The 24,093-nt window shown below is 51.2% G+C and overlaps 11 protein-coding genes across 11 annotated transcripts; 4 read left to right on the top strand and 7 right to left on the bottom strand.

The window, feature by feature from the left end:
- Nucleotides 1-446: 446 nt before the first annotated feature.
- On the top strand, nucleotides 447-1,649 carry BDP81DRAFT_326364 (uncharacterized protein; the record flags this gene model as incomplete). Its single annotated transcript, XM_060585059.1, has 4 exons — nucleotides 447-721; nucleotides 800-1,033; nucleotides 1,105-1,179; nucleotides 1,241-1,649. 4 exons carry the CDS (start codon nucleotides 447-449, stop codon nucleotides 1,647-1,649), a joined length of 993 nt encoding a protein of 330 aa, XP_060442091.1.
- A 206-nt stretch (nucleotides 1,650-1,855) lies between these two features.
- On the bottom strand, nucleotides 1,856-2,573 carry BDP81DRAFT_354193 (uncharacterized protein; the record flags this gene model as incomplete). The annotated part of the gene is made up of 3 exons (XM_060586264.1): nucleotides 1,856-1,972; nucleotides 2,028-2,417; nucleotides 2,517-2,573. 3 exons carry the CDS (start codon nucleotides 2,571-2,573, stop codon nucleotides 1,952-1,954), a joined length of 468 nt encoding a protein of 155 aa, XP_060442092.1. The 3' UTR covers nucleotides 1,856-1,951.
- A 1,397-nt stretch (nucleotides 2,574-3,970) lies between these two features.
- On the bottom strand, nucleotides 3,971-4,351 carry BDP81DRAFT_66947 (uncharacterized protein). The gene has a single exon (XM_060596134.1). The coding sequence runs from the start codon at nucleotides 4,252-4,254 to the stop codon at nucleotides 4,042-4,044; it is 213 nt and encodes a 70-aa protein (XP_060442093.1). The 5' UTR covers nucleotides 4,255-4,351; the 3' UTR covers nucleotides 3,971-4,041.
- Nucleotides 4,113-5,921, bottom strand: BDP81DRAFT_433868 (uncharacterized protein). The gene has a single exon (XM_060590902.1). It carries the CDS (start codon nucleotides 5,577-5,579, stop codon nucleotides 4,449-4,451), a length of 1,131 nt encoding a protein of 376 aa, XP_060442094.1. The 5' UTR covers nucleotides 5,580-5,921; the 3' UTR covers nucleotides 4,113-4,448.
- A 1,181-nt stretch (nucleotides 5,922-7,102) lies between these two features.
- BDP81DRAFT_379665 (uncharacterized protein) lies at nucleotides 7,103-9,202 on the top strand (the record flags this gene model as incomplete). The annotated part of the gene is made up of 4 exons (XM_060586824.1): nucleotides 7,103-7,428; nucleotides 7,498-7,561; nucleotides 7,630-8,798; nucleotides 8,854-9,202. 4 exons carry the CDS (start codon nucleotides 7,103-7,105, stop codon nucleotides 8,975-8,977), a joined length of 1,683 nt encoding a protein of 560 aa, XP_060442095.1. The 3' UTR covers nucleotides 8,978-9,202.
- Nucleotides 9,203-10,528: 1,326 nt separating this feature from the next.
- BDP81DRAFT_463239 (cutinase) lies at nucleotides 10,529-11,404 on the top strand (the record flags this gene model as incomplete). Its single annotated transcript, XM_060593994.1, has 3 exons — nucleotides 10,529-10,975; nucleotides 11,035-11,152; nucleotides 11,220-11,404. The coding sequence occupies 3 exons, from the start codon at nucleotides 10,529-10,531 to the stop codon at nucleotides 11,402-11,404; spliced, it is 750 nt and encodes a 249-aa protein (XP_060442096.1).
- A 1,839-nt stretch (nucleotides 11,405-13,243) lies between these two features.
- On the top strand, nucleotides 13,244-15,163 carry BDP81DRAFT_452103 (uncharacterized protein; the record flags this gene model as incomplete). The annotated part of the gene is made up of 1 exon (XM_060592716.1): nucleotides 13,244-15,163. One exon carries the CDS (start codon nucleotides 13,244-13,246, stop codon nucleotides 15,161-15,163), a length of 1,920 nt encoding a protein of 639 aa, XP_060442097.1.
- Nucleotides 15,164-15,257: 94 nt separating this feature from the next.
- BDP81DRAFT_326156 (formyltetrahydrofolate deformylase) lies at nucleotides 15,258-16,121 on the bottom strand (the record flags this gene model as incomplete). The annotated part of the gene is made up of 1 exon (XM_060585040.1): nucleotides 15,258-16,121. The coding sequence occupies one exon, from the start codon at nucleotides 16,119-16,121 to the stop codon at nucleotides 15,258-15,260; it is 864 nt and encodes a 287-aa protein (XP_060442098.1).
- Nucleotides 16,122-17,050: 929 nt separating this feature from the next.
- On the bottom strand, nucleotides 17,051-19,041 carry BDP81DRAFT_494783 (uncharacterized protein; the record flags this gene model as incomplete). Its single annotated transcript, XM_060595391.1, has 3 exons — nucleotides 17,051-18,850; nucleotides 18,887-18,974; nucleotides 19,036-19,041. The coding sequence occupies 3 exons, from the start codon at nucleotides 19,039-19,041 to the stop codon at nucleotides 17,322-17,324; spliced, it is 1,623 nt and encodes a 540-aa protein (XP_060442099.1). The 3' UTR covers nucleotides 17,051-17,321.
- An 864-nt stretch (nucleotides 19,042-19,905) lies between these two features.
- Nucleotides 19,906-21,582, bottom strand: BDP81DRAFT_396880 (para-nitrobenzyl esterase; the record flags this gene model as incomplete). Its single annotated transcript, XM_060588248.1, has 1 exon — nucleotides 19,906-21,582. One exon carries the CDS (start codon nucleotides 21,580-21,582, stop codon nucleotides 19,906-19,908), a length of 1,677 nt encoding a protein of 558 aa, XP_060442100.1.
- Nucleotides 21,583-22,152: 570 nt separating this feature from the next.
- Nucleotides 22,153-23,539, bottom strand: BDP81DRAFT_433873 (uncharacterized protein). The gene is made up of 3 exons (XM_060590903.1): nucleotides 23,034-23,539; nucleotides 22,741-22,946; nucleotides 22,153-22,674 (listed from the first exon to the last, which is right to left on the bottom strand). Exons 1-3 carry the CDS (start codon nucleotides 23,467-23,469, stop codon nucleotides 22,525-22,527), a joined length of 792 nt encoding a protein of 263 aa, XP_060442101.1. The 5' UTR covers nucleotides 23,470-23,539; the 3' UTR covers nucleotides 22,153-22,524.
- Nucleotides 23,540-24,093: the final 554 nt, after the last annotated feature.

Here is a 24,093-nt window from a genome sequence, read left to right on the forward strand (position 1 = left end):
TCGCATAGAAGAGAGAAGGAGCGCGGGATGATGATGATGATTCCCCAGTGGCATACCAAGGCAGAAATCGCTCAAAAAACCACCGTGGTTGCTCCCGCCGAAAGGTGTCCAATCAAAAAGATCTTGTTGCACAATTACGGATGGAAAAGTGTTGTTCCTTCGGGAGTGACACAACGAGCGGGGATGTCGGATGCATGGGAATCATCACTAACATGACGAAGGTGGCACGGTGGCTCATGCACCTCGTTTTCGTTAACCATAGCCAGGGAAGGTCTCCGTAGTCCCACCACCAAGAAATACCAATCTTCTCTCTCGTAAGGTCTTACAGACGGTGATCCGAGTGGAGGCTGTGGAACAAAGACGTACACTGGTGATTTGATAGATTAGTTGGCACACTGTCCTGCGTTTGTTCGACTTGTCCACGCGAGTACAAGTAAAGTAGTTATATGCTACTTGACCAATTCTCGTTTCCTGAATATCAGCAGGCCTCATTTTTCAGTCCCAGTATACCGTCTTTCAATCGTATTGCTATCTACGGTCATCGAGGCTGGGCCAGCTCGAAGATAACTGAAGCCTTGATCGCTTCAGGGGCACCGATCCGAATTATTTACCGTCCAGGATCCGATATCTCGAGCCTACCGTCTTCCATCACTAGCGTCGAGGTGGATGTTGAGGACGAGCAAGCACTGGTTAACGCCCTACATGACATTGACATCGTAATGTACGTACCGTACTCATCGACCTCGAAACACCATTCAGGTTCAAGTTAGCCCAGACAAAAGCTCTGACATTTCGGCAGCTCTCTCGTCGGACACGAAGGGGTTGAGCGACAGCATGCCTTCGTCAAGGCTATACCAAAGACGGACGTCAAGCTTTTCTCACCATCGGAGCTTGCGGGTAGATACGACGAGCAAGGCTTGAAGATTGGCGTCAACAAGGCTAAACGCCAAGTTGAGGAAGCCTCTATCGCTGCTGGCATTCCAACTACGCTGGTTTTGCTTGGGAACTTCGCCGAGTTTGCACTGAATACTCCGTAGGTTTTCCTCGAATATCCTACGGTAAGATTTATGTTCACCTTGACTGACTCAAACAATTGCATGTTAGTGGCATGGGTGTAGACTTGCCTCGTAATAGAATTGTGTACTCGGGGAACAGTGCCGAGGAGAATGTGGACTTATGGTGAGTTGAAGCCGAGATTTATAATTGATCTACTTCAATTTCTTACTAATGTGGCGTTCAGTACGAGCAGCTACGTGGCCGCGGCATATGTAGCTATCTTTGCTTCGACGCCAATTCCTCAACTCCAAAATAGGGCGATCTCGATCTCAGAGTTGAAGGCCACTGGTAATGATGTTGCCACTGCGCTGAAACAGAAACATGACACTCCTCCTCGAGTTTCCGTTTTGAGCCTCGACAAAGTCAACACCGAAGTTGAGGAAGGGCTGAGATCAGGCAGTCTCTTTACCCTGGCTTGGTACTGCCGCAAGATTTGGGGCACCGGCCAGCAAGCCAAGATGGTCGGGACCGATATCTGGGATGTTGAGGGATACAGAAAGGCTACTCTTGAAGACTTAGTCGTCGGTGGAAAACTTGAAGCTTATCGCCAACTCCTACCACAGGTTTCAGAGTACTTTCGGGGCACATTCTGATCACGCGAGCGCTTGGCTAACGTATCTCCATATGAGGGACTGGGAGGGAAATGGCATCGGGAACGCTCACTTGAGCGATAATAACCACCTTGCAATAGCAAATTTCGATCGTGGTCTTATAAAGCTGGCGAAGATATATGTACCTAAATAGACTTCAAGTTTTCTTGTACAACATGTTGGCTTCTTTACAACCAAGATTAGAAGTGCAAGTATTTTCAATTACTCTGCCTTAAGTCAATGGTAAACTAGATCTACGACCCTTTCAGACCGAAAGCCGTTGTTCTTCAACCTTCACATGTGACCTAGTTGAAGTTCTTCTTGGCCTGATGGAGCGGTGTTAGTGAGAATCCTTTAGACATTGAGTGGGATACAACTTACCTCCTTCAAATTCTCTTCATTAGTCTTCTTTCCCTTCTTGAAAGTAGCATTCAGGTTGTCTAAGGATCCCTTATCCTTCTTAGGGTCGCCAGTCAAGCCATTGACTGTTTTCTTCGCACCCTTCTGCGCATTCTCAACTTTCCCAAGTCCCTTGGTAAGAGCGGGATCCTTGTTGCCGGCGATCTTCTGGTTCTTCTGACGGTCCTTAGTCGCCTCATCCAAGGCACTATTGATCTTCTTTTCATCTTTCTTGAGACCCTTGGCATCGTTCTTCTTGGCAGCGTTATTTGCCTTCTCAGTGGCAGAGATCTCCTTGTCGCCAGCTTTGAGGTTATCTTTGATGCCCTTCTCAAGTTTCTTCTTATCCGCAGAGGGCTTGGTGTTTGTTGCCTTGGTCGGTGTCTTGGTCGGTGCCTTGGACGGTGCCTTGGTGGTTGCCTTGGTGGTTGCCTTGGTGCCAGGAGATTTGTTGTTTGCTGGATTGGCCACTGGAAGAGCCACAGTGAGGGCGACCAAGAAGAGAAGGAAAGCAAGTGTAAGACGCATCTTGACTAATGTAATGAGTTGAATGAAATGATTGTCTTATGAAATTAAGTAGGTACAGTGATAGGGGATCCGAATCCTGTCGGATGTTATGGAAGAGATTGTAAAATAATGATTGAATGGTGTGATGGCCGGAGTAACAGACGTTTATCATTCGGAATTGTTGTCAGTTTTATACTCATGTTCTTTGAACAACGCACAATGGTGAATAGGATCTCAGGTAATTATTACTCAAGAACCAACCAGATGAGGTGGTCCCTGATGAAGCGGCATCTCAGACGAAGCAGACGTCGCAGTCAAACCTAGTTTACTTGACTGGAAGTTTCCGACACCGAGTGGTAGTATAATCTTGATCATGCCGTTTCGGGCTCTTCTGGTCAATGAAGCTGTCATCGGCAGCATCAAGGGAGTCATATGGCTCGCACTACGACTCGTCCCCAGTTTCGGGGATCTGCCATTGCCAAGACGTACCCTGCGATCAGCGGATAATCGCCAACTCTAATGTCCGTTGGGGAACACCCAAGAGGAATAGACTTCAGATGATGGCAGAGCAAGTTGTTTTAGGATGAAACTGAGGATCATATGTCATTGGCGGGCGTCGAGCTGGAAGGGCGTCCAGATGCAGGAAGCTGGAGGATGATCGCTACAAGCATGAGTCGGGGGATCCGAGGGCGCCGGAACCACAGCCTTGGGACTGGTGAGGATACGCGTAGGCATGTCAAGCTTGGAATGGTGTTTACCAAAAATTCCCGAAAAAGTGAGACCCTTATTAAACTTTTACTCGGGAACATGTCGCACTCCAGACGGGAAGAAGCCGCCAAGGCTGCGACACTGGACGAAAAGCATAAATCCAGCAAGGGTTCGAAAGCCAAGTTTCCGAAGCGGTAGTCTCAACCGAGACCATTCAGTCCCCAGATGCTTAATTCAAGCTTGACAGAAGGGCACCACAAATTGCTCTGTTTCTACTACCGGATATCCCGCAGAGTCACAGGATACAAGCTCCTCTCGACGAGTGGGCGTGATTCAACTTACTTCTGCATGTCTGGTTCCTAGATTCTCCATGGAGAGGCTTGAGATGAACAAAGTGAACAGTGAAGCCACCGGTCAGAGGGGTCAGTGAGTCCAAATCCTAGCGTGATAAGCAGATAGAGGAAGTTTGAATCGACTTACGGCCTGATTATCGGAAGAACTTCATCAGAACTTCGTCTGAAACGATTCAATATGTAACAAAGCTGCATTATAGATGCAAGGTCAAATTCAATATCAACTAGCAACCCACGTATCGGCTATTGCGACCTACAAACTATGGTAATACACGTCTATTCGTGAATCACGTTCGGATTCGAAATCAAGGCCGTGGTCATGAGTCCGAGACAGGGAGCATTTCAACACCGGCTGTTGGAATATTGACGGCAGAAAAGGGTGGATTTGGAAGGTGGTCTGGGCCGTTGCAAACGGCCCTTCCACCTACTTACACCCAACGGAGGAATCGTGGGCTACGCCCACCAACTTCCTCCTTACATAGATATACGCAGTTCAATACCAAGATTATTGAGCTTCGTACCGGCCCACAAGGCCCCTGCTGACGTGTATACCAACACCGGCATTGGCAGAGATGAACCCATGATTTCGTTGGCCATCTGAATCGTTTGACGTAAACATCCCTGAAGCCAATGCTGCTCATCAGATCTGCGAGTCCAACAACATTTCAGAATGGGCGTCCAAACATTGCAGCAGCTTCTTTGGTCATTTTAGATGACTTCAGCATTGCGGAATCTCCCCTCAATGTTCTGTCGTCGGATGTAGGAATGATGTCCAATTCGTTCAGTTGCAGGTAGCCGTCATGATTCAAATTGAGACATTGAAACTTTGCTCCGATCAACTTGTAGCAAAATGAACGCGGCCTAACCCAGACTTTCTTCCACACGCCCGTTGCAACTCCTGGGGAGGATACCACTGCTTGTCAAACTTGCGACCACCCAGAAAGAACCATCTAGGGCAGCTTGCGTTTTCCTCGTCGAATGATTTGCGTCCATTGAGCTGGCTTGCACCTCGATTCGGTTCACCGGGTGCAAAATACAGCATGTCCAGAGGTGCCCTAGTTGCCGTTGCCGTGCTGCCAAAGTGAATATCCATCCGACGTAACGACGGCATCCTATCAACAGCAGCGACGAATGATGTAGCCAAAGGCGTAAACGTCTTTGACTCGGGTGTACATCTAAACCATCTTCCAGGAAATTGTCCAGACTGTCTAGACCATTCAAAATCTGGTAGAAAACCCGAGGTGTCGGAGTCATCCGAATCAAAGGCGGCAATCTTTTCTTCGTGCTCGAGACCGTACCCACCATCATCGGCCAAGGCCTTGGTCTGGTCGCCGGTAAGCAAGTACCTGCCGTCAGGTGTTGTTGTTGAACAGTCGACATAAAGGTACTCCAATGAAGGACAATGAATCTCTGGCTGGTTTTGAAGAGACCCAAACGCTGCTGGTGATAAGATCCAAAGGGTTTCCAAGTGCAGTCGCCGAAGGGTAGAAATTTGACACAAGCGACGAACGCCTAGGGACAAGATATTGTCTTCATGGTCGTCGCCCATCAACGGTTCCATCTTGAAAGTCTCATCAATGGGATCCTTATCGTCGACTTTGATTCTGAACTCGACCAGGCTCGAGAACGATGTGTTGAGCAACGCGTTTCCAAGGGCAGATCTGATTTCGTTGCGAGTAGACATTAATCGACGTGTCGGAAGCCTGAAACTCCATTCCATCTTTCTCGCAGAGACAAATGCGCTTGAGATGGCGGAAATCGCGTCCGGGTGGAAGTTTCGTCCACCGGGGCCCCCGTCAAACTCGAACGCGGACACACACGGCACCTGCGGCAGCTTTTCCAGGCCCGAATTGGATGGCGGCAAGAGGCTGTGGTCGAAACGCAGGTAGCGGAAGTGGTCCCTTACTTGCCACATCGGCGCAGTCCGGTGATTATGGGTGTTCCTCAGCTCACCATTCTCCTCCATCTCCTCCACCAGCCTGTCTGTTAGTGACTCCACCAGAATCTTCAGGTTGATGCCAGGGCCGTATTGTTGACGTTCCCACTTAGCCAACCGACCGAGAAAATTCACAACAGCTTTCGTGAAAATCGCGTCATTCTCTGACGCCTACTTTCTGCTCTGGATCTTCCTGATGCGTTTGTCACTGATCGCTGGCGAAACAACATGGATGTCGATATGTTGCACATAGGCCCTTTGCTGCGGGTCTAGAAAGGCTTGGTTGAAATGGGCGAGACCCTCGGCGGTACTGGGCACCTGTACCCGCACTGACGGCCCGAAGTCGTCAATGACAAATGCATCGAATTCGGCATTCATCTCCATCTTTGATTTATGTGTCGTTGGGTAGACGATGGAAGAAACCGTTTCTAGAACGGATCAGGGGCCATGTATTTCTCGCTCTCGCAATAGTGGGGAATTGTGTGATCTTTGCTCACAGTCATACCACCTCAACCTCACCCGGAACGTTTTCGGACAAACAAGGTAGCGAATCGGGAATTCCAACACTATTAAAATCCGTGTTCAATTTCTAGTTTCTATTAACTCACCCGAGACTATCTAAGCATATCGGTATACAGCATGAAGGGGGTTCTTAATGTTGGGTACCAAGGTAGGTGACATTAAAGTGGTATTTTCCAGTATCATGTTATTCCCCGCTCGTATTAAGATTCGCTTCGGACTATTCTTGTCATAGAAAGAAACTTGCAGGAAATGCGAGAGTGACAGTCCAAAGATAGAGTTTTTCGCTCTCTACCTAGTATGAAAGATCTAAAACTTGGCACGCCCGGATATCGGCCGGTTCAGGGTCGGCGATAAAAAAGATTGCCGAATGTCTCCTCAATCTCCAGGTCAGTGTTATCAGTTAGTAAAATCAAGTTGAACCGTCTTCCTCGTAGATATCTCCACAGTTGATCCGCGGGGTATCCATCTACCGGCTTGTCAAATGTCGGTAGTGGCTTTTGTTAAAAAGACCAGTTCGGATTTCCCACCGATCGGGCAACCGGCCCGGGACCGTCCGGTGTACCAACCGGTATTTCCATGCGGGAGCCCGAGCATTATCTGCCGATCGCAGGATTCTAAGCTAAGACCAGAAGGACCATTATCGCTATCGTTTTGCTCCCGGTAAAGCGGCATGCGTGTACGAATCGCACTTCGAGCCAACACGAGCACACGGGTGCTAATCGGAACGTCGAAATCTGCACATCATCAGCTAAGGGCGATCCCTCGCCATTAACGATGCCTCCACAAGCCCCCCTCTCCGGAGTGACAATGACACGTACTGTGAGGTGACGATCCGAGATGTTCGCTCTTTGAGGACGACGTGTTCATGCCGAAGCCGGCACTGACCTACGATACTGCTGTACCGGTCTTTACCGGAGCTCGTAGCTTATAAGTGAAGATGATGAACAGGAGTAATTAGATGGATCTATAGCACTTGGATACCAAAGCGCGGCTCTCACGTAATTCTCAGAGATATCGGAGTTTTGTCCACGATGTGGTTCTCGACAAGGAATCTCATTATGGTGGGCTTGCTCAGCGCCTTGGGCCTGAAGCAGCAGACCGCTGCAGTTGAGTTGTCAAGCTTCACAAAGAACTTGTTCACCGAGTCCATGGACTTTTTGGATAAGATTTACGACCCTGCGGCCGGCTACCTTTATTTTTTCTACTTCCCACTTGCGGCAGGCAAGCACGAGACGCGATCTTCGGTCTGGTATGCAACTGGCCTCCTGCAACGCAACACTGGCGACGATGTGGAGCAGGCTACCAAGATCATCAAAAATGTGATCGGAGATCAGAAGAAAATACGTGAGGAACAATGGTGAGTTTCCTCCTACATCGTGAGTTTCAAGATCAAATTCCACTTACACCAGAGGTTCAATTTGTTCAGGTATGGAGACTACACTGTTTATCCAGAGGAGCCAACTGTTGGCACAACGGCATATCCTAAGAACGTAGGCATCTCTTTTCTCGATGTTCTATCAAACCCCAACAATAATGCTGACCTACCTCGTTCCCAAAGATCTACAATTCTTGGGATCCTAATTGGCGAGGCTTCATTGGCACAACTCTCATCGTCATTTATGAAGAGTTTAGGCACCTTCTTGCGAGAGACGTTCAGGATCTCATTCTCGAGAGCCTGTACAACAACACCGTTGGAGACAGCTACCGTGTCGGTGGAGTTGATGACGACAATCTTTACCCGTCATACAGCAACCCAGCCATCATGCGTGCCATTGCGACCGGGTGGACTGGTCGAACTCTCAATGACTCCAACATGACAGCTGCCGGCGAACTGTACGCCAAGGAGATTTTAGACTTATTTGACCGCAACAACACACTCTCTGAGTTCAACAGCCCAACGTACATCGGCGTCAGCATCTATTCGCTTACCCTATGGGCCAAGTACATGCCTAATGACTCGTCACTAATGGGCCAGCATGGTGCTCGCATGATCAAAGCCATTTGGGAATCCATCGGTTCCATGTACAACGCCAACCTCCGCAATGTCGCTGGACCGTGGGATAGGACTTATGGTTTCGACATGAACCAATACGTCGCCATCATCAACATCTACATCTGGTCTCTCGTTGGTAAGGACAAGGCACCCGGCATCTCACAAACATGGAGCATGGCGCACGCAGATGATTTTGAGTACGCGCCGCTCATCTCTGTCTTGGCACCTTTCCATGATGCCCTCATACCATCAGACGTTTTGGAGAAGCTCAGCACATTCCCTGGTGAGCACTTGTTTGAAACTGCCGCTTTCTCACCCCCTCACGATTCCGTGCCTCGAAACATCACAACCTGGCTATCTGCCAACCTCACCATTGGAGCTGAGTCATATGACGAAGATACTCTCGGTGGGCCCCGCGAAGATCCTTCTCAATGGTCTCCTGCGGTGGTGCAGTGGGCTAGGAACGACGGTAGCGTCGGCTACATCGTTCTCCATGGCACTGACGAGACTTTGGATGTGGATGTTAGCCCTGGGCATCTCAGCCTATCTTACCCCCACGGCAATTCTACCAGCATTTTCACATTCCTTGTGAGCTCCAATCCCCTTGGCGGCAAGAGAGACATCTTCGGATTCGAGGACGTTGAAGGAATACAAGTCAGCGTCGGTGGCTCAGTAGTTTCACAACCGGAAATTGGATTCTGTGGCCTTGTTGGCGGCACCTGTTCCATCATTCAGTGAGTCTGAACAGTTTCCAAAAGTCCCTCGGAACATCGTGCTAACATTAAGTAGTGGCTTTGAATTTTGGAACATTACGTTTGTGATGCCTAGTAACTCAAGTGCAGTTCCCTCGATTGAACTTGACATCAAGAGTACAATTGGGGAGAGTGAGCGGAGATCGCATCGTACCTTGTAGTCAGGATCATCAAAATGCGGTTAGCAACTTGTCTCATGTTGAAGTACAGGTCCGCAGAGATGAAAGTTGTTTCCTGATCGTTGAAGATAGTGGGCTTTTTGGAAGCTATTTTCAGATTTCAACTTGTCATTTACACTGCGGCTCTGGTTACTTTGTGGATTAGTGAAACCTTCACCAAAAAAGCTTCTTGTCTGGTTCCAGGTTCATTAATGTCCCACCCTAACCTGACCTGCAACTCTCAAAGACTACTAAGTACGAAGTGAACCCCAGGAAAGCCACTTTTATTACTTTACTGCGAAAGCTATGAATTTCATAGTCAGAGCCGCGTGTTACTCTTTTTTTTTGTCCTGTAGTATGTAATCAATGCGAAGCTTTCGGCGGGTCCCGATGTTTAACTTTCAGCTAACTCCCAAAGAGGCCATCAATTACGCCAGTTAAGCAATTGATTCCTATTGCCAAGCTGCTTTACCGCCCGATGGTTGTACGGAGTACATCATTATTCATAGCTCCCACCCTCAAGCTCTTGGGGACGGGACTCCACCATCAAAGTGGAAGGTCAATATTCGGGTCGCAACCCACGTGTTCTTCGTGATATCCAATCCCCAACCTCCTATCACAAGCGCCTCGATTACCCCGCGATGAGCGACAGAACTCCGTTACGATTCAGGATTTGACGCCGACATGCTTACCTTTAATCGGCCGACATCCCCGAGGCGATGTCACATTGGCTCCGTCTGGGAGCCGGTCAGCGCAACCCTTAGCTACCACGGGACTCAATGACAGGTTGGTGGCTTGGTGGGCGCCCCCCTGGTTCCGATATTTACTGCGAACTGCCGGGCCTATCAGGTTGCATCATGACGCCATGGGGTCACTATCAAAGTCACGATGATCACTTCCGACTCGAGGACTCACCTACAGCTGTCATCCGCGCAGGCCGTGGCCGCCGGTGGCCCCTCGACGATTTCCTCAAGACATCCAAGAGCTTTGACAACTCAATATCAGCTGCACAAACGGAGACCGGTGCGGGCCGAGGTGCTGTAGTGGGCTAGTCAATCTGCAGGACAAATTGGGCAAACTTGCTTCAGTCGTCCCAGCTTCCTCTTCGAAGACCGACGTTCCTGGTATTGCACTCGTCTGACTGGTCAATGGGGCTGGATGACAGGCGTCAGGAAGACATGCACTGGTCGACATGGGGCTCGGGCCAAGCTTTCGAGTCGGACTGCTACACCGTTGGTGGACACCAATGGTCGATGCTGGTCCTGGCCCTGCGATGCATTGCAAACTGGAAGAGGGACTGAAGCAAACATCGACAGCCAGGCGCTTGGCCCAGCAACCCTCTCGGCGCCCGAGGCGCGTACATCTCGATCATGAACTGGTGCGAAGCCCCGGATGGGACATGGAGCTAAGGGCATATAAACTAGCTCTTGTTCCCCAGCATCCAGTATCACGAGAGATCTTCAGAGCTCCAGACTCCCAAGCCCGACAAGTCCCACCTCCTGCTTTTCAAAGCAACCCATGTCCAGCAGCTGCCATCGTCCCCGAGCCGTCACAATGAAGGCCAGCCTCCTCTTCCTCGCGGCCTCCACGGCCCTTGCCGCCCCTCTCGAGAGCGTCCCCGTCGCTCGCAGCGAGATTGGGTCTTTCCCCATCGCCGAGCTTGAGGCTTACTACAATGCCGCCTACTCTGTCAAGCCCGAGGAGACCGCCGCTCTCAGCCCCGCAATCTCCAAGCGCCAGTACAACGGCGACACCTTCAATCAGCTTACCGATGGCACGGCTTGCCGCAAGGTCACCTTGATCTGGGCCCGTGGCACCACGCAGTCCGGCAACGTTGGCGAGGCCGGTTCCGAGGGACCCGTTTTCTTCAACGCCCTTGCCGGTCTTGTCGGAACCTCCAACTTGGCCGTCCAGGGTGTTGACTACTCCGCTAGCATCCTTGGCTTCCTCGCTGGCGGCGACGCAGCGGGCAGCACCACCATGGCCAACTTGGTTGCTCGCGTAAGTTCAAGACCCTTCATGCAGGGTATTTCTCCAAACTAATAATGGGTTTTCTTCAGGCCGTCACCCAGTGCCCCAGCACCAAGATCGTCATGTCCGGCTACAGCCAGGGTGGCCAGCTCGTCCACAACGCCGCATCCAAGCTCACTGCGTCCCAGACCGCCCGCGTCTCTGCCGGTATGTCTACAGAATCCGTTGTCTGGAGATCCTTGAGACCCGCTTGTTGACAGCTTGTACTATGCAGTTCTTATCTTCGGCGACCCGTTCGATGGCCAGGCTGTTGGCAGCATCCCTGCCTCCAAGGTCAAGGTCATTTGCCACGATGGCGACAACATCTGCGACGGCGGTATCATCATCACCGCCGACCACAGAAACTACGAGCAAGATGCCCCAGCCGCGGCTGCCTTCGTTGCCGGCCTTGTTGCGTAAAGAATTGTAATGACTACATGTCCAGGATGAGGCCATGGAGAGGACCAAGCGAATTATTGTTTCTTCGTTCAGGATCACATAGGCACCAATTCAAATGACAACATAATGCTAACAAATCTGTCACGAAAAGTGCACCTGATTATTGGGCACTCGTATCACCGTGCCTAGAATGAGTGGTCGTGCCTTTAAGGTGCTAGCAGACATTCTGCTGCTAGCTCCATTCGGTCAACAACCTACGTTCCTTATGTAGCCTTTGGCAACGTGGAATAATTTGCCGCGAGGAACCGCCCACCCCCCACTCCCCCTTCTTGTTCTACAAGTGATAGGTGAATGACTTGAAGATTACATCTTAACGATAGCTGATGCCAAAGGTATTTGTTGCGTAAATGTACTACGTTGTATGTACATTCAAATCACTAAATTCCTGCCAACTTCAAGATCAAACATGCTTTCCTGCCTTGGGATATTGGTGCAACTTACTCTCGATAGCCGAATCCGTCTTCTTGTTACTGCAACTATTAATTCTGTGATCTTTTCTTGAAGGAGATTAGCAGTGGGCGTGACAGGCTCAGCTAGTCCGAATGCTTCTCCGGGAACTTAAGATGCAATTCTGTACTTCCAATGTGTTTCAAGGTACGTTTGCGCAATAAGACAGCTGCTGTATTGGGTAAAGTATGATACCGTTGCTAAGTAAGAAACATTTGTAATCTGATGAGAGCCAGAGGTCCCTGCTCAAAGCCTGTGGGTGCTGAGGGTTCGTACTCCGTATTTATCAGTCAAAATAGTTCTCTCGGCTTCCTGCTCCATTACTAAATGAGGAGAGCAGTATCCGTAGCTCTGAGTTGATTCTATTCTTGGAGCAAACGGGCCTTTTTGTTTTTCACTAGCACTCTCATGATGAGTAAGAGTGCGGCGCGGATGGTTGCATCTCTCTGCTCCCTCGGAGGCGTCGATCATTTTGTACGTGGTTGTCCGCTCACCAGCCTTGTGATACATACAAATCTCACCGCCAACTTCACAGTTCAGGCTGTGAGGCCCTGCAGTGCGGGAAGCCGCAGCACACTCCCCGTCCTTAATTTTCCAGATAAAGTATCAACACCAGAGCATCCTCGGAAATCAGAACGTTTCTAGAATAGTCTCAGAACTGTTGGGTCAAGAGCTGAGCAGACACGGCAGGGCATAGGGAAGAGTCGGGTGGGTACAGACATGCAGGAGAACATATTTGACCCTCGCTTGGGAACATTGAGGACTCCTATGATGCCATCGATGACTAGAAATGACCAACTCAGCCAGACTCCGTTCATGTTTCTCCGTGTGAGACCCTGAACCAACTTGCATGCAGCTCTACGCTGCAGCCTGCCAAGATGATACAGACCGCCCGGCTATCAGCTTGCTTTTGCGACTTGAGCCTGTAGACATGATCATCAAGTACTATTTGTGTTGCACAGAGGACTCAAGCTACCCATGATGTTGGTCACACGATGTGCAGGCCCAGCCATGGTGATGGGGCCGCGGGGCGGCCAAGGCTACTCCGCCCAACCAACAACTTTGTTTGCTCCAACATGCATATGCAACTCAAAATTATCCTAGCAACATCGCCTTTGAAGCCTGATGTAGAATGATAGACTATTCGGTCGTTTTGAAACGGAATACAGATATCCCTGTAGAAAATTCTTCTGAGCCGAGAGGTGACTTATATTTTGCCTTGTTGGTGCGCCCCTTTGAGTCCCTCCTGGGGCAGTCAAAGGAAGTTCCACCATTCTCTCTCTTTTCATCAACTGTTGTTGTCTGGTAACTGGATTCTTTGTTCCGGCGTTCTAGTCGACTTCCTCTATCAAGATGCGCGTGGGAACCTTTCCGGTAGTTATTCTGTTGTGGATAACATGCGTCAGGAGCCAAACGCGCCGCCTTTACTGGTCGACCGACTCAGAATTCGGGAGCAATGCACGTTCATTTGGGCCAGATGGGCCATGGCCAGCGATAGGACTATCCGGCGAGCCAGGGTCTACTGATGTCGAAAGCATTTCCCACTTTCTCTGGCCGACAGGCGGAACCGACAGCATGATGATTTCCGTGGAAGACGGCGGGACTTATAACAGCAGCGCAACTGGAAGCACTGTGGTATCAAATTCCAGCAGCGTAACATTCAAGAACGACTGGCCTCTCGGACTTGAAAAGAATGCTCTGAGCAAAGTATACCGCTACACCATGAACCTCCTTTCACTTACGGGCAACACAACTAGTAACTTTTGGGCCGACATGAGTTTCGAGATATGGGTTCCCGACTTGTTACCCACGGCGTACTCTAATCTTTCGACTGAGGCCGCACGCATCGGAACGCTTGCCTTAGGCGACGATAGTACACCATACGACTCCACCTCTGGTAGTGGCGTCTACAGCGTCACTGACGCACTCAAAGCGGAAAACTTCATCGGCAATGGTTCGTGGTTCATGCATATGGGTAGCGTTGCATTGGGTCAGCCACCGTCGTTGATAATGGGAGGTTATGAAGAAAACCGTATCTTAGGAGACGTAGCGACGTTTTTCCTGGACTGGACCCTTCCTCGAATATTCCTTGCCGATGTTCTTCTCGATTTCGAAACAGGAGGGTCGCCATATAACACGACTATTGGAAGTGTGTGGAAAAGTGCCAACATTGCCAACTCCGCCCGGAGTATGGTCAGGCGGTTCAGTGGTCCTGCCGAGTCGGTCATGATACATCCAAATGCAGCTACCCCATATCTGTATCTCCCCCCAGAGGTTTGCGAGGCTGCTGCATCTCATCTGCCCGTCCGCTGGGTGTCAGACATCGGCCTGTACGTGTGGGATTTCCAGGCGGATCCGATTGGAACAGCCCGGTTTGTCAACTCTCCGGCCTACATGGCTTTCGTGTTCTCGGACGAAAAGTCAAAAAAAGTTACCATCAAGATCCCTTTCAGATTACTGAATCTTACTATAGACCGCTTGCCCTCAAGAGAGAACTATGTGAACTGTGAGGTGGATTCTTACTGGCCCTGCAAGCCGTGGACCGAATCGGACCTCGATGCTTCGTTATCACTGAGCCGATATACATTAGGCCGAGCTTTTCTTCAAGGTGCCTTTACCGGATTCAATTATGATCGTGGGATATTCTACATGGCACAGGCACCGGGGCCGGGAATGGCAGAACGACACATCGTCACAGATGACACCTGGGACTTGCCGTCGCGGTCTGGAAATACTTTTGCTGACACCTGGCGGGGACATTGGACGGAAGTTGAAGCAGGAGCTGGAGGGACTGGAGGGGCTGGAGGGACATCAGGCACACCTTCCGAGACCACCAGTGTCAACTCCACCTCCACGGACGGACTAGGAACAGGTGCAATAGCGGGGATTGCCGTCGCGGGGGGAGTTGCGATGGTGGCTATAATATGGTTCTTCTGTTGGCGGGCTCGGAGGAAGAGAAATTCCGACGAAGAACACAGAACCGACAAGGGAAGCGGTGGTGGTTTGCATGATGCAGATATCTTCACTGGAGGCAAGGCTGAAATGGATGGAAAGGGGGTGCCAATCTCAGAACTAGAGCACCATGACCGGAAGTCCGCATTGGGCGAGCAACAGCCTCAAGAGTTACCGTCGCCTTTCAACTCGCCCATGAACAGCATCCCTGGGTTTAGCGACATGGTTTTTGAGTTACCTGACGGCAACTGGGTTTCCCATGAGAAAGCAGAGAAGGCAAAGAAGGAAGAGAACAGGGGCGAAGATGAGAGATCAAAATAACGTTAAACAGATAAAGTAGACATCTAGGAGTGCAGGGAAACAGACCAACTTTTATTTATCAATCCCTTTTGAAAAGCCCAAGTCTTTTTGACACCTAATTGAAAACAACCGTCTTCGTCTTGTTGAGGAAAACGCGTCCCTCCGCAGTCCACTTGACCGCGGCAGCCAGAACCTGGCTCTCGATGTTTGATCCCTCCTCGACAAGGTCTTTGGGGCTCATGCAGTGGTCAACTCTGGCGATGCGCTGCTCAATGATCGGGCCCTCGTCCAAATCGGCCGTGACAAAGTGAGCCGTTGCGCCAATGATCTTGACACCACGCTCGTAGGCCTGGTGATAGGGCTTCGCGCCCTTGAAAGACGGCAAGAAGGAGTGGTGGATGTTGATGATCTTGCCGGACATTGCTGCACACAGCTTGGGGGAAAGGACCTGCATGTAGCGGGCCAGAACGATCAGCTCAATGTCGTTCTCCTTGACCAGGCGCAGGATAGCTTCCTCCTGCTCAGCCTTGGTGTCCTTGTTGACGGGCAGATGGTGGAATTCGATGCCATAGTTGCCAGCCAGGCCCTGGTACTCGTTGTGGTTGGAGACGATGAGGGGAATGTCAATGGGCAGCTGGCCCGACTTTGCGCGGAATAGCAGGTCGTTGAGGCAGTGTCCGATCTTGGAGACCATGATCAGGGTGCGCAGCTTCCGTGCGACGGGCCGGATGCGGTACCAGTCCAGCTGGAGATCGGCGGCGAGGGCGTCGAACGGGCCCTTGAGGTGCTCCGTCGACTCGGACTCGGTCGGCCCAAAGTGCACGCGCATGAAAAACTTTTCCGATACGGGGTCGGAGAACTGCTGCAGGTCCAGGATATTGAGCTTCTCGGCCGCAAACACCCCCGTCACGGCGTGGACAATGCCGGACTTGTCCGGGCACGAGAGCGTCAGGATGTGGTCGTGAGAGGCGGGAGCCATGTTGAATGTCTGGTTTATGGGTTGGTTGATTGGGTTGAAAAGGGGCGTTTGGTCGAACTTGAAGGGATGTTGACTCTTTCACGCTCAGAAAATCTCATTAGTAGCCCTTGGTTTTCTCACTCCTGAAAGCGATGAGTCAAACACTAAAAACAGCCGCGGGGCATCAGCTCCGTCTCCAGAGCCCCTCCGACCTCGGGGATGTCTCGGAGACCCGCAGCTAGCTCAATTCATTTCAGATGAGACGTTTTCAATCATGGACCGTGGAGGTTTTGAGGTAATAATCATCTGGAATAAGATGATGTGTGAATCCCACATGAGTGCTTTTAGTAGGAGTAAGTAAGGTAGACAGTGGAGGGTGAGAGAAGGCGGGATGGGCAGCTGATGAGACACTCAACTGCACGTTTCATCCAACCCAAACACGTGCCTGCAGCATTCAAATGTCGCTTCCCAGCATCGCGCCGCCCATTATTACAGCAGTCCCCCATTAGCCTCTCAAGATAGCCACCAATACATGTATCATGATCCTATCATCCTGCCAACTCGACCTGCGAGCATTGAGGCTATCTGCACAATTAGGAAATGAGAATTGCTCGGTGTCTCTATGTGTGAATTACGAAATCCTAACGTGCGATGATGCTTCCAAGCAATCGGCGGTCCGCAGTGCCTCGCCTGCAATTCAATTGGTCAATCAACACCAGCCCAGCGACCAGACTTCAATAATTTATGGGTGGTCATAGCGGCACTGGCATCTGGCCTATAAAGCATGCCACGCTATACGGACCACATGTGCAGTGTGCTCTGGTTGTCTACCACGTGGCATTTCATATGGTCAATTCCCTCGTCACAAGGTACTTAAACTTGACTTCTCGGTTTTCTGCTCGTGATGAGTGTATCCTTGAACTGCCTACTTCACAAGACCATTCAACGTGTAGCTCGTTTTGAGTCGGAAATGACCTCAACATTGTATGCCTCATCCAAGATTAACTCAGTCTAGGACGAGCCGAAAGCTCCCGCATGCTCTTCTACCTGGACAAGTCAACACACGGTGCCTTTATACATAAGATACCTCTCAGCTCAATACAATTCAGCGTGGTCTTCTATCACGGTCTACATTCTCATGCACTGGGCACCGGCTCTTTAAGGCAAACGTGATGACAAAAGGCTGATGCTGTGTCAGGGTTATGCTGCTCACCCTTGCAGTTAACCGCCAATGTGTTCCTCCAAATGGGCTAATAGGTCCCAACTCTGATCACCAAATACTGATATCTCACCTACCACCGTAGGCCAGTTGTACGTCGTATTGGATTCGAGGTCCTCGGCAAGGCAATGGGTGTAAGCCGCTACAGGCTTATCCAGTGACTCCTGCGGCATGGAGTTCTTTTGGGTATTGTTGCTTGTTTCGGAGACAGGCGCGAAAGCGATGGTGCTTTGACTCCTCTCACTCGCACCGTTGCTCTCTATCCCAGTCTTAGCATCCGAATTTGACGTCTGTTCTGACGCTAACGAAGCCTCCTGGAAATGGTGATTTGTCCTAGAGAGAGTAGCCGCGATCTGCGTTCGGCAGGACGCGAGCAGCTCCTCTACCACGGACTCGAGTGTCTCAGCCAGCAAGCTCTCAAGCTCGCCATTCCCATCGAGCCGAGGTAGATCTGACACCAGTCCCCGTTGCCTCAGAGCACGAGATACCAGTGATCTTCCACTGGCGCCCCAGAAGTCATGAATCATCACCATAGATTCCTCGATCTGATTACCCAGATGTGGTGAGTCCGGATGTGGAATGTCAGGAAACACAATATCCCACACAGTGAACCATTGCTGTTCTTCCGATAGTCGTCTGTCTGCCTTGCGAGTGAGCTGCCTGCTTTGCTCCTCTGAGATACCCTCATATCGAGCTTGTTCTTGCCCAAGGCAGCCGCGTTGTGCAACGTGAAGGTCTCGATCCGTCTCCTGGTCAAATATCATCCAGCAAGTTGGACAGTAATACGACGGTCGTCTGTGCTTCCGGTTGAGATGCTGTTTGACGTCTTTCATCCTCTTGAGCTCGATTCTGAGGCATTGAAGGTGCTTCAAATGATTCTCCTTGTAATACGGACAAGCAAATATAGTCTTCTTGCTTTTCTCGGGCTGTGTCACTGTGGAGACCCCCGTCGGCCTGGGACTTAAGCCTTTCTCCTCGTCTTCTGTCTCATCATCATCTTGACATTTTTCCTTTTCAGATCGCTTCGATCTTTTACTTGGCTGCTGCACTTGCGCTGATGAAACGGTCGCGGGCCGCTTGTTCGAGTCTCTGGGGCAGGTTTGCCACTCTGTAAAGCGCGTGAGACAGTCCTTTACGCATTGCTCCTTGGCCCATTTAATTTGATGGCCTGGTGGCAAAGAAGGAGCGAACGATTTTTCCGAGCTTGAAGTTTCCGATACTGATGAGCTCTTGTTGTCACTTTCGTCGGTGATTCCTGAGAAGTAGAGTTCCTGCCCGGCGTCCATAAGCGTTGGGGAAATGCCACAAGCTTGGGACTCGAGAGGAAGTGCACATGCTGCTTCGGAGACTTCATTCAAGGATGACTTAGATGTAAAGCCAGGTTTCTTGTTATCCGTCGGAGAATGCCGGGTGGACAATCTTGCTAGTAGAGCTGCCAAGTACTTTTCATCGTCTTCAGGTGTGCTTTTTCCTTCAGGGGAGCTCTTGGGCATCCCAATCTTTCCTCTGAGACGTGTCGTCAATAGCCTGCCTGTCAACCATATGCGCATAAGCTACTTCAACTTACCAGATTTTCCCTGGGCAATCCTATCTTGAATGTCCTGGCCCCTTATCCGCTCTATCAGACGTAGCAGAGGTGTATTAAAGGTCCATATCTAGTAAAACGAGGGCTTAAAAATAAGTTTCCAATATGGGATAACTCGAACTTCCTTTAACGTACATGCATAGCGAGTGGCCCACCTTTAAATACCCTCCAGCCATTTATATAAGTCAATCAAGCCACATCGTACAAAATCAATTAGAACTACTCATTAGCCTCTTCTTTAGAGGTCTCCTAAACTACCTAATAATCTCGTATATTATATCTAGTCTTTCCGTAGTTACTATATCGCCGCCCGCGTGATTCTGTTACGGCCTAAACAGTTAGCCCTGTCATGGCGTAGCTATATAATGCAGAACAAGGGAAAATGATGCGGAGTCATCATTATCGAAGCTTGTGCTTTGTGCCACAGTTGGTTGCCTTGTCCTGCTCCTAACAATTATCTAGGTGAGGAAGTGACTGTGAGGGTATATATTGACGTATTGGCAAGCTTGCCAGACTGCACAAATGTGCTGTTGGACTTCCTGCAGGTGACTCCGCGCGAGACAAAGTGCAAAAATCGGAACCGTCCACTCCAATCATTTGGAATTCGAAACCTTTCATTGAGAGCCAATGGACTATCACGGAGGTCACACATAGCCTGTCCAATGCACGTAAGCAACGAGCGTTGCTTTTAGCTATTGTTCCCTGCCAAGCTCGTGTGTCGTGATCACCCTCGACTTCTGTGGTCAAAAGCAGCGCCAACCAGTAGCTGTTGTCATCTAGATGTGCCCAGCTGGCTGCATATCCCAGCTGGCAAGAAAAGCTATCAAACCAAAAATCTCGGGGTAGTGCTTTCAGGACTGATTTGGAAAACACAATTGACATTCCTTGGGATCATCCCTTTGCATGCGGGCAGGTACTCCATTACATAAACTACACCACGCTCAATCATGTGACATGGAGGATTCAGTATTTGCATCGATTGCTTTTGACTTCGTAGACATCTACTTATTCAGACGAGGAGCTCTCTCCGGATCTCTCCAGTAAAGGCATGCCTCCCTCCGAATATCATCCTTCTCAACCTTGGTTCCGTTGTTAGGCTGGACGATAAGCTGCAGCGCAGGCTCCGACTCAAGCCCGTAGCCTGTAGGCTTGTACTGAGGCCACTCGAGGCTACCAGGATATCTGAAGGTATTCGGGTCGCCAGACAGAACGAAGCTGGACAGGTATCCATGGTAAATGTGGCTGACCTCGGGGTACTGCACAACCGGCTCGTCCCAGGTGTACTTCGTGTCGGCGGTATGCGGAATACCCCTCCACGCAGGCCACGAGTTGTTCGTGTTGAAGTGAAGCTTCCACGTCGGCACGCCAGCAATCGAGGCGCGGTACGCCGTCTCCTGTCCAGCGCAGATATACGCATAGTCGCTCCATGCGGCCGAGAGGCGGTTGTACTGCGTGCTGTTGGGAGAGTTGGCAAAAGGTGAGTCAGGGTGCGTGGCGGGGTCCGGGTAGAGGTCCTCGAGGATCTGCAGGTCGGTACTGTTGAGGGCAGGGGAGATGTTGTGGAGGTAGTCGAGGAACTCCTGGTTTGTCTCCTTATCGCCGGCCATGTAGTACTTGGCCTCGTCGTTGACGTTGGACGTGATGACGGGGACCTTGAAGAATGTGCCGTCGTAGCCTGACTGCGACCCAAACTTCTCCAGCAGAGGGCCGCCCTGCGTGGGCTGGAATGGCCAAGTCAGAGCCGGGTCGTAGTCGTTGTAGAGCTTGGTGCTGATGTTGCGGATCGCATCAACGTCCGCGGCACGGAGGCAGGCCAGGGTCGCGGCGTTGTCGGCGTCGAGTGGGCAGGAGAGGTAGTTCATGTACTCCTCGTACTGCTTGATGTAGAGCGGGTATGTGGCATTGGGGAACGCGCGGGCGGTAACGGCACCGGACTGGTGGATGGCCCTGGCGAAGAGAGGCTTGCCCTCATCCTCGTTGTAGTTGTGGAAGTAGAGGATGCCAACGGAGTGGCCGCCAGCAGAGCGACCGCCGATGGTGACGGAGTCCGGGTCGCCGCCGAATGCGGCAATGTGCTTCTGCACAACCTGAAGGAAGAAGTGCTGATCGCGCATACCAAGGTTCAGCAGACCCTCCTCGTCGAAGAGAGCCGAAGGCAGGAAACCCAGCGAGTTGATGCGGTAATGGAAGTTGACGACGGTGATGGGCTCCTTTGATGAGGCGGCGAACGCAGCGCCGTCGAAGCTCTTGTAGCTGCCCGCATAGAACGCGCCGCCGTGAATCCAGACCAACACAGGCGTCTTCTGGTCGAGCGGGATACCGCGCGTACGGTAGACGTTGAAGTTAAGGCAGGCCTCATCTTGGGTGCTGACATCGGTCGAGGTCGGGTCCTGGACGCAGGTCTTGCCATACTTTGTGGCCGCCTTGGTACCGTTGAACGACGCGGGCCAGGTAACGGGGTTGAAGCGGCCCTCGCCGACCGGCTGCGTTGAGTAGTCGATGCCGAGCCAGGCATCGACGGGGGCGGGGAGAGCGCGGCCGCTGTAGGTCGAGTTGACGACCGTGCCGGTGAACTTGCCGTAGCCCTTGAGTTCGACCGGGTTGTACGCGGCGGCAGCTGGCGCAATGGCGACTTGCGAAGCCGCAAAGAGCGTGTTGAAGGACGTGGAGAACTTCATGTTTAGCGACGTGCTCGATCCCTCGTCTCCGGACACTGCTGCCGCTTGACTGCAAGAGAAGATGGTAAAAAGAGAGCACGCCACCACCGAGAGGCAGGGCCGGTCATCGCTGAGCTTTAAACGCATTTTCGAATGCCCTCGTTGTCGTTTTGCCCCTCCTCTACTTGCTATCAAGGAGACAATTTCCCTGCGACCCGCTCAGAAAGCAACCTCTCGCCGCTCGACGGAGACAGCGTTAACCCATTAGAAGCATTGATCGGTGAAGATGAGAAGTTTGACAGAAGTAGAATCCTTGACTCAGGCACTCACAGAGCCCGCATAGCGGAGAAATCCCGAGCGACTGGGGCAACGAGCACGCTAGAATGGCGCAGATCGATGTCATTCAGCGAGGGGAAAACAAGTCGGGGTCGCTCCGATATCGTCAGCCTTCACATCTGGGGTCCGGGGACCCTGGGGTTTTCTCAGTGAATTCAGTGTGAGCAGCCAGTTGAAAGTGCTTTAATGTGATAAGAATCGTAAATGACTAAATCAGCTAACGAAACATTCACCGAGGGGCCCCGCAACGTTATCCTTGATCAATGGGCCCAACCTCCCCGTCCAAGATGCTAGTCAACACAGCAGTTGGGGAGCTCTGGCTTGGGTTTGTGGGGTTGAAGCCGGCTGTGCTGTTGAGAGAAAAGATAGGAGTTAGGACATGATAACGAGGTCTTGCCAGACTTCCGTCATCCGACTCTATCTTCCGCGATCCGATATCTTTCACCATTATCCTTCTCGGTTGAGAGACATCTTGTATGGCTATCGATGAGACAGAATTCAACGCCCCGGAACGAAGCACGTCACCATGGCCGTGCGCTAGAATCACCATCAATTGGTTGCTATCATTGGCCAACCAATTATTTCATGTCTTCAAGCTAAGGTCAGGCCCAAAAGTCACTGTTCTATCTAGCCCGTCATCTCATCATCCTCGTCGTCATCATCATGTCCTAACCCAGCCTCGATGAATGTCGCCCGAGTTCTCTCCACGGCCTGAATGAACTCTTCTCTGCGGAAAGCGTTGGGCCATCCGTGCTCAGCATACAGCCGTTTTATCTCCTGAACGCAGTGAGAAAATGTCTTGATCAGTCGCAAGTCTGGGATTTCAGTTGCTGATGAACTCACCTGGCCTTCCTCGGTGTACTCCTCGACTACTCTCGCCTCCCACGTTCCAGAGCGGGGTGCTGGCACAACATCCAAGTTGCCGACCTGGGCATAGATCTTGTCAAAGTAGGCCTGGATGGGAACGGCATCCACAACAAGCCACTGCTTGTCCTCGGGAACATCCTCCTCGCGCTTGTCGAACTCGGTCCCGTAAGGATAGATGCACCCTGTGAGAGCCTATGCGTCAGTGTCAGAGCACTCGGAATGCCTGAGCTCGGCAAGCAAAGCTTCACACAAAGCACGAGGTAGCTAACCTTGGTTCGTATCAATCAACCACCAAGTCCCCTCATCCGCATGCGTCAACGAGACCATATCGACCGGCACGGGCCCATCAAACGGCGCAAACCCCAGGTCCAAAAGCGGTGTATTCGCAAACTCTTCACCGCTACCGTTGCTGCCGCCGCCGAACCACCGCCCGTTGCGTAGGTACCGCAGCGGGAATGTCTCGGTGTACACCTCAACAGGGTCCGACTCCTCGTTCTCATGAACGTAGGGGATATGCCGCAGGAGATCGATGACGGTCTCGGAGCGGCCCATGGCCCGGAGAGCATCCACGCGGAGCTCCGCGTCGCTCCAGCCGGCGGCGGGAGGGAGCTCGACTGCCGAAACGTCCATGTAGCCCATGCGGACCAGGAGCTCGTAGTGCCTCTTGAGGCACTTGACAACAACGTTGCGGTCGTAGCTGGCCATTTTTTTCTGATGTTTTCCTGTTAACGAGTGTTTGTCTTCGCAGAAAGTATGAGACTGTTGCAATAGGCAAACAATGAGGAGTTGGAGACATGCAGATGAGATTTTCACTGAGCGGTCCCTGTGTGGGGCGCATCATTCGAGGCCGAAATGCACTGGTCCCTTCTTGAGCCAATGACTTGATTCAGCAACTATTCTTTCCTGTCTCCATTTCATTGCATGGTGTTTTGAAAAGTCCTCCTCAATCGATTCATCACATTTCATTTGGGCACGGTGAGTTTCATCCTGACTGAGATAATCTGCCGCATCATCTTCTACGCAGGTGAGCTCACGATTGCACCGCGATGAGAAGGGATGCATGGATAATACCTGTAAGCTTGTAATTCGAGTGAAGAGGATGAGCTGAAGGCTGTCATATATGGACAAGAGCAAGCTTGAAGCTTCACCAATCCGCACAACCAGCATTCAATCGTCGGTTATGAAGATTACACACAACAACCATAGCTTACCTCAGTGTCCTAAAATCTTTCACGGCTATGGTCGAGGGTTGAATGTGAGATTCCACTCACTAATCACCCACGTGTCACCCTACTTGTCCCCAACGGTAACGGAGGGGATTTTTTTTCC

Source organism: Colletotrichum phormii, assembly GCF_030913505.1.
Source record: "Colletotrichum phormii strain CBS 102054 chromosome Unknown BDP81scaffold_17, whole genome shotgun sequence".
Classification (NCBI taxonomy): Eukaryota; Fungi; Ascomycota; class Sordariomycetes; order Glomerellales; family Glomerellaceae; genus Colletotrichum; species Colletotrichum phormii.

Excerpts from the sequence above, each read along its gene's own strand:
- BDP81DRAFT_66947 (XM_060596134.1), bottom strand. The coding sequence starts at position 4,254 with ATGAGCAGCATTGGCTTCAGGGATGTTTACGTCAAACGATTCAGATGG.
- BDP81DRAFT_433868 (XM_060590902.1), bottom strand. The coding sequence starts at position 5,579 with ATGGAGGAGAATGGTGAGCTGAGGAACACCCATAATCACCGGACTGCG.
- BDP81DRAFT_433873 (XM_060590903.1), bottom strand. The coding sequence starts at position 23,469 with ATGGCCAGCTACGACCGCAACGTTGTTGTCAAGTGCCTCAAGAGGCAC. Across the intron at positions 22,947-23,033 it reads GTTGATTGATACGAACCAAG|GGTGCATCTATCCTTACGGG; the intron begins GTTAGCTACCTC and ends AGGCTCTCACAG. Across the intron at positions 22,675-22,740 it reads AGTACACCGAGGAAGGCCAG|GAGATAAAACGGCTGTATGC; the intron begins GTGAGTTCATCA and ends CACTGCGTTCAG.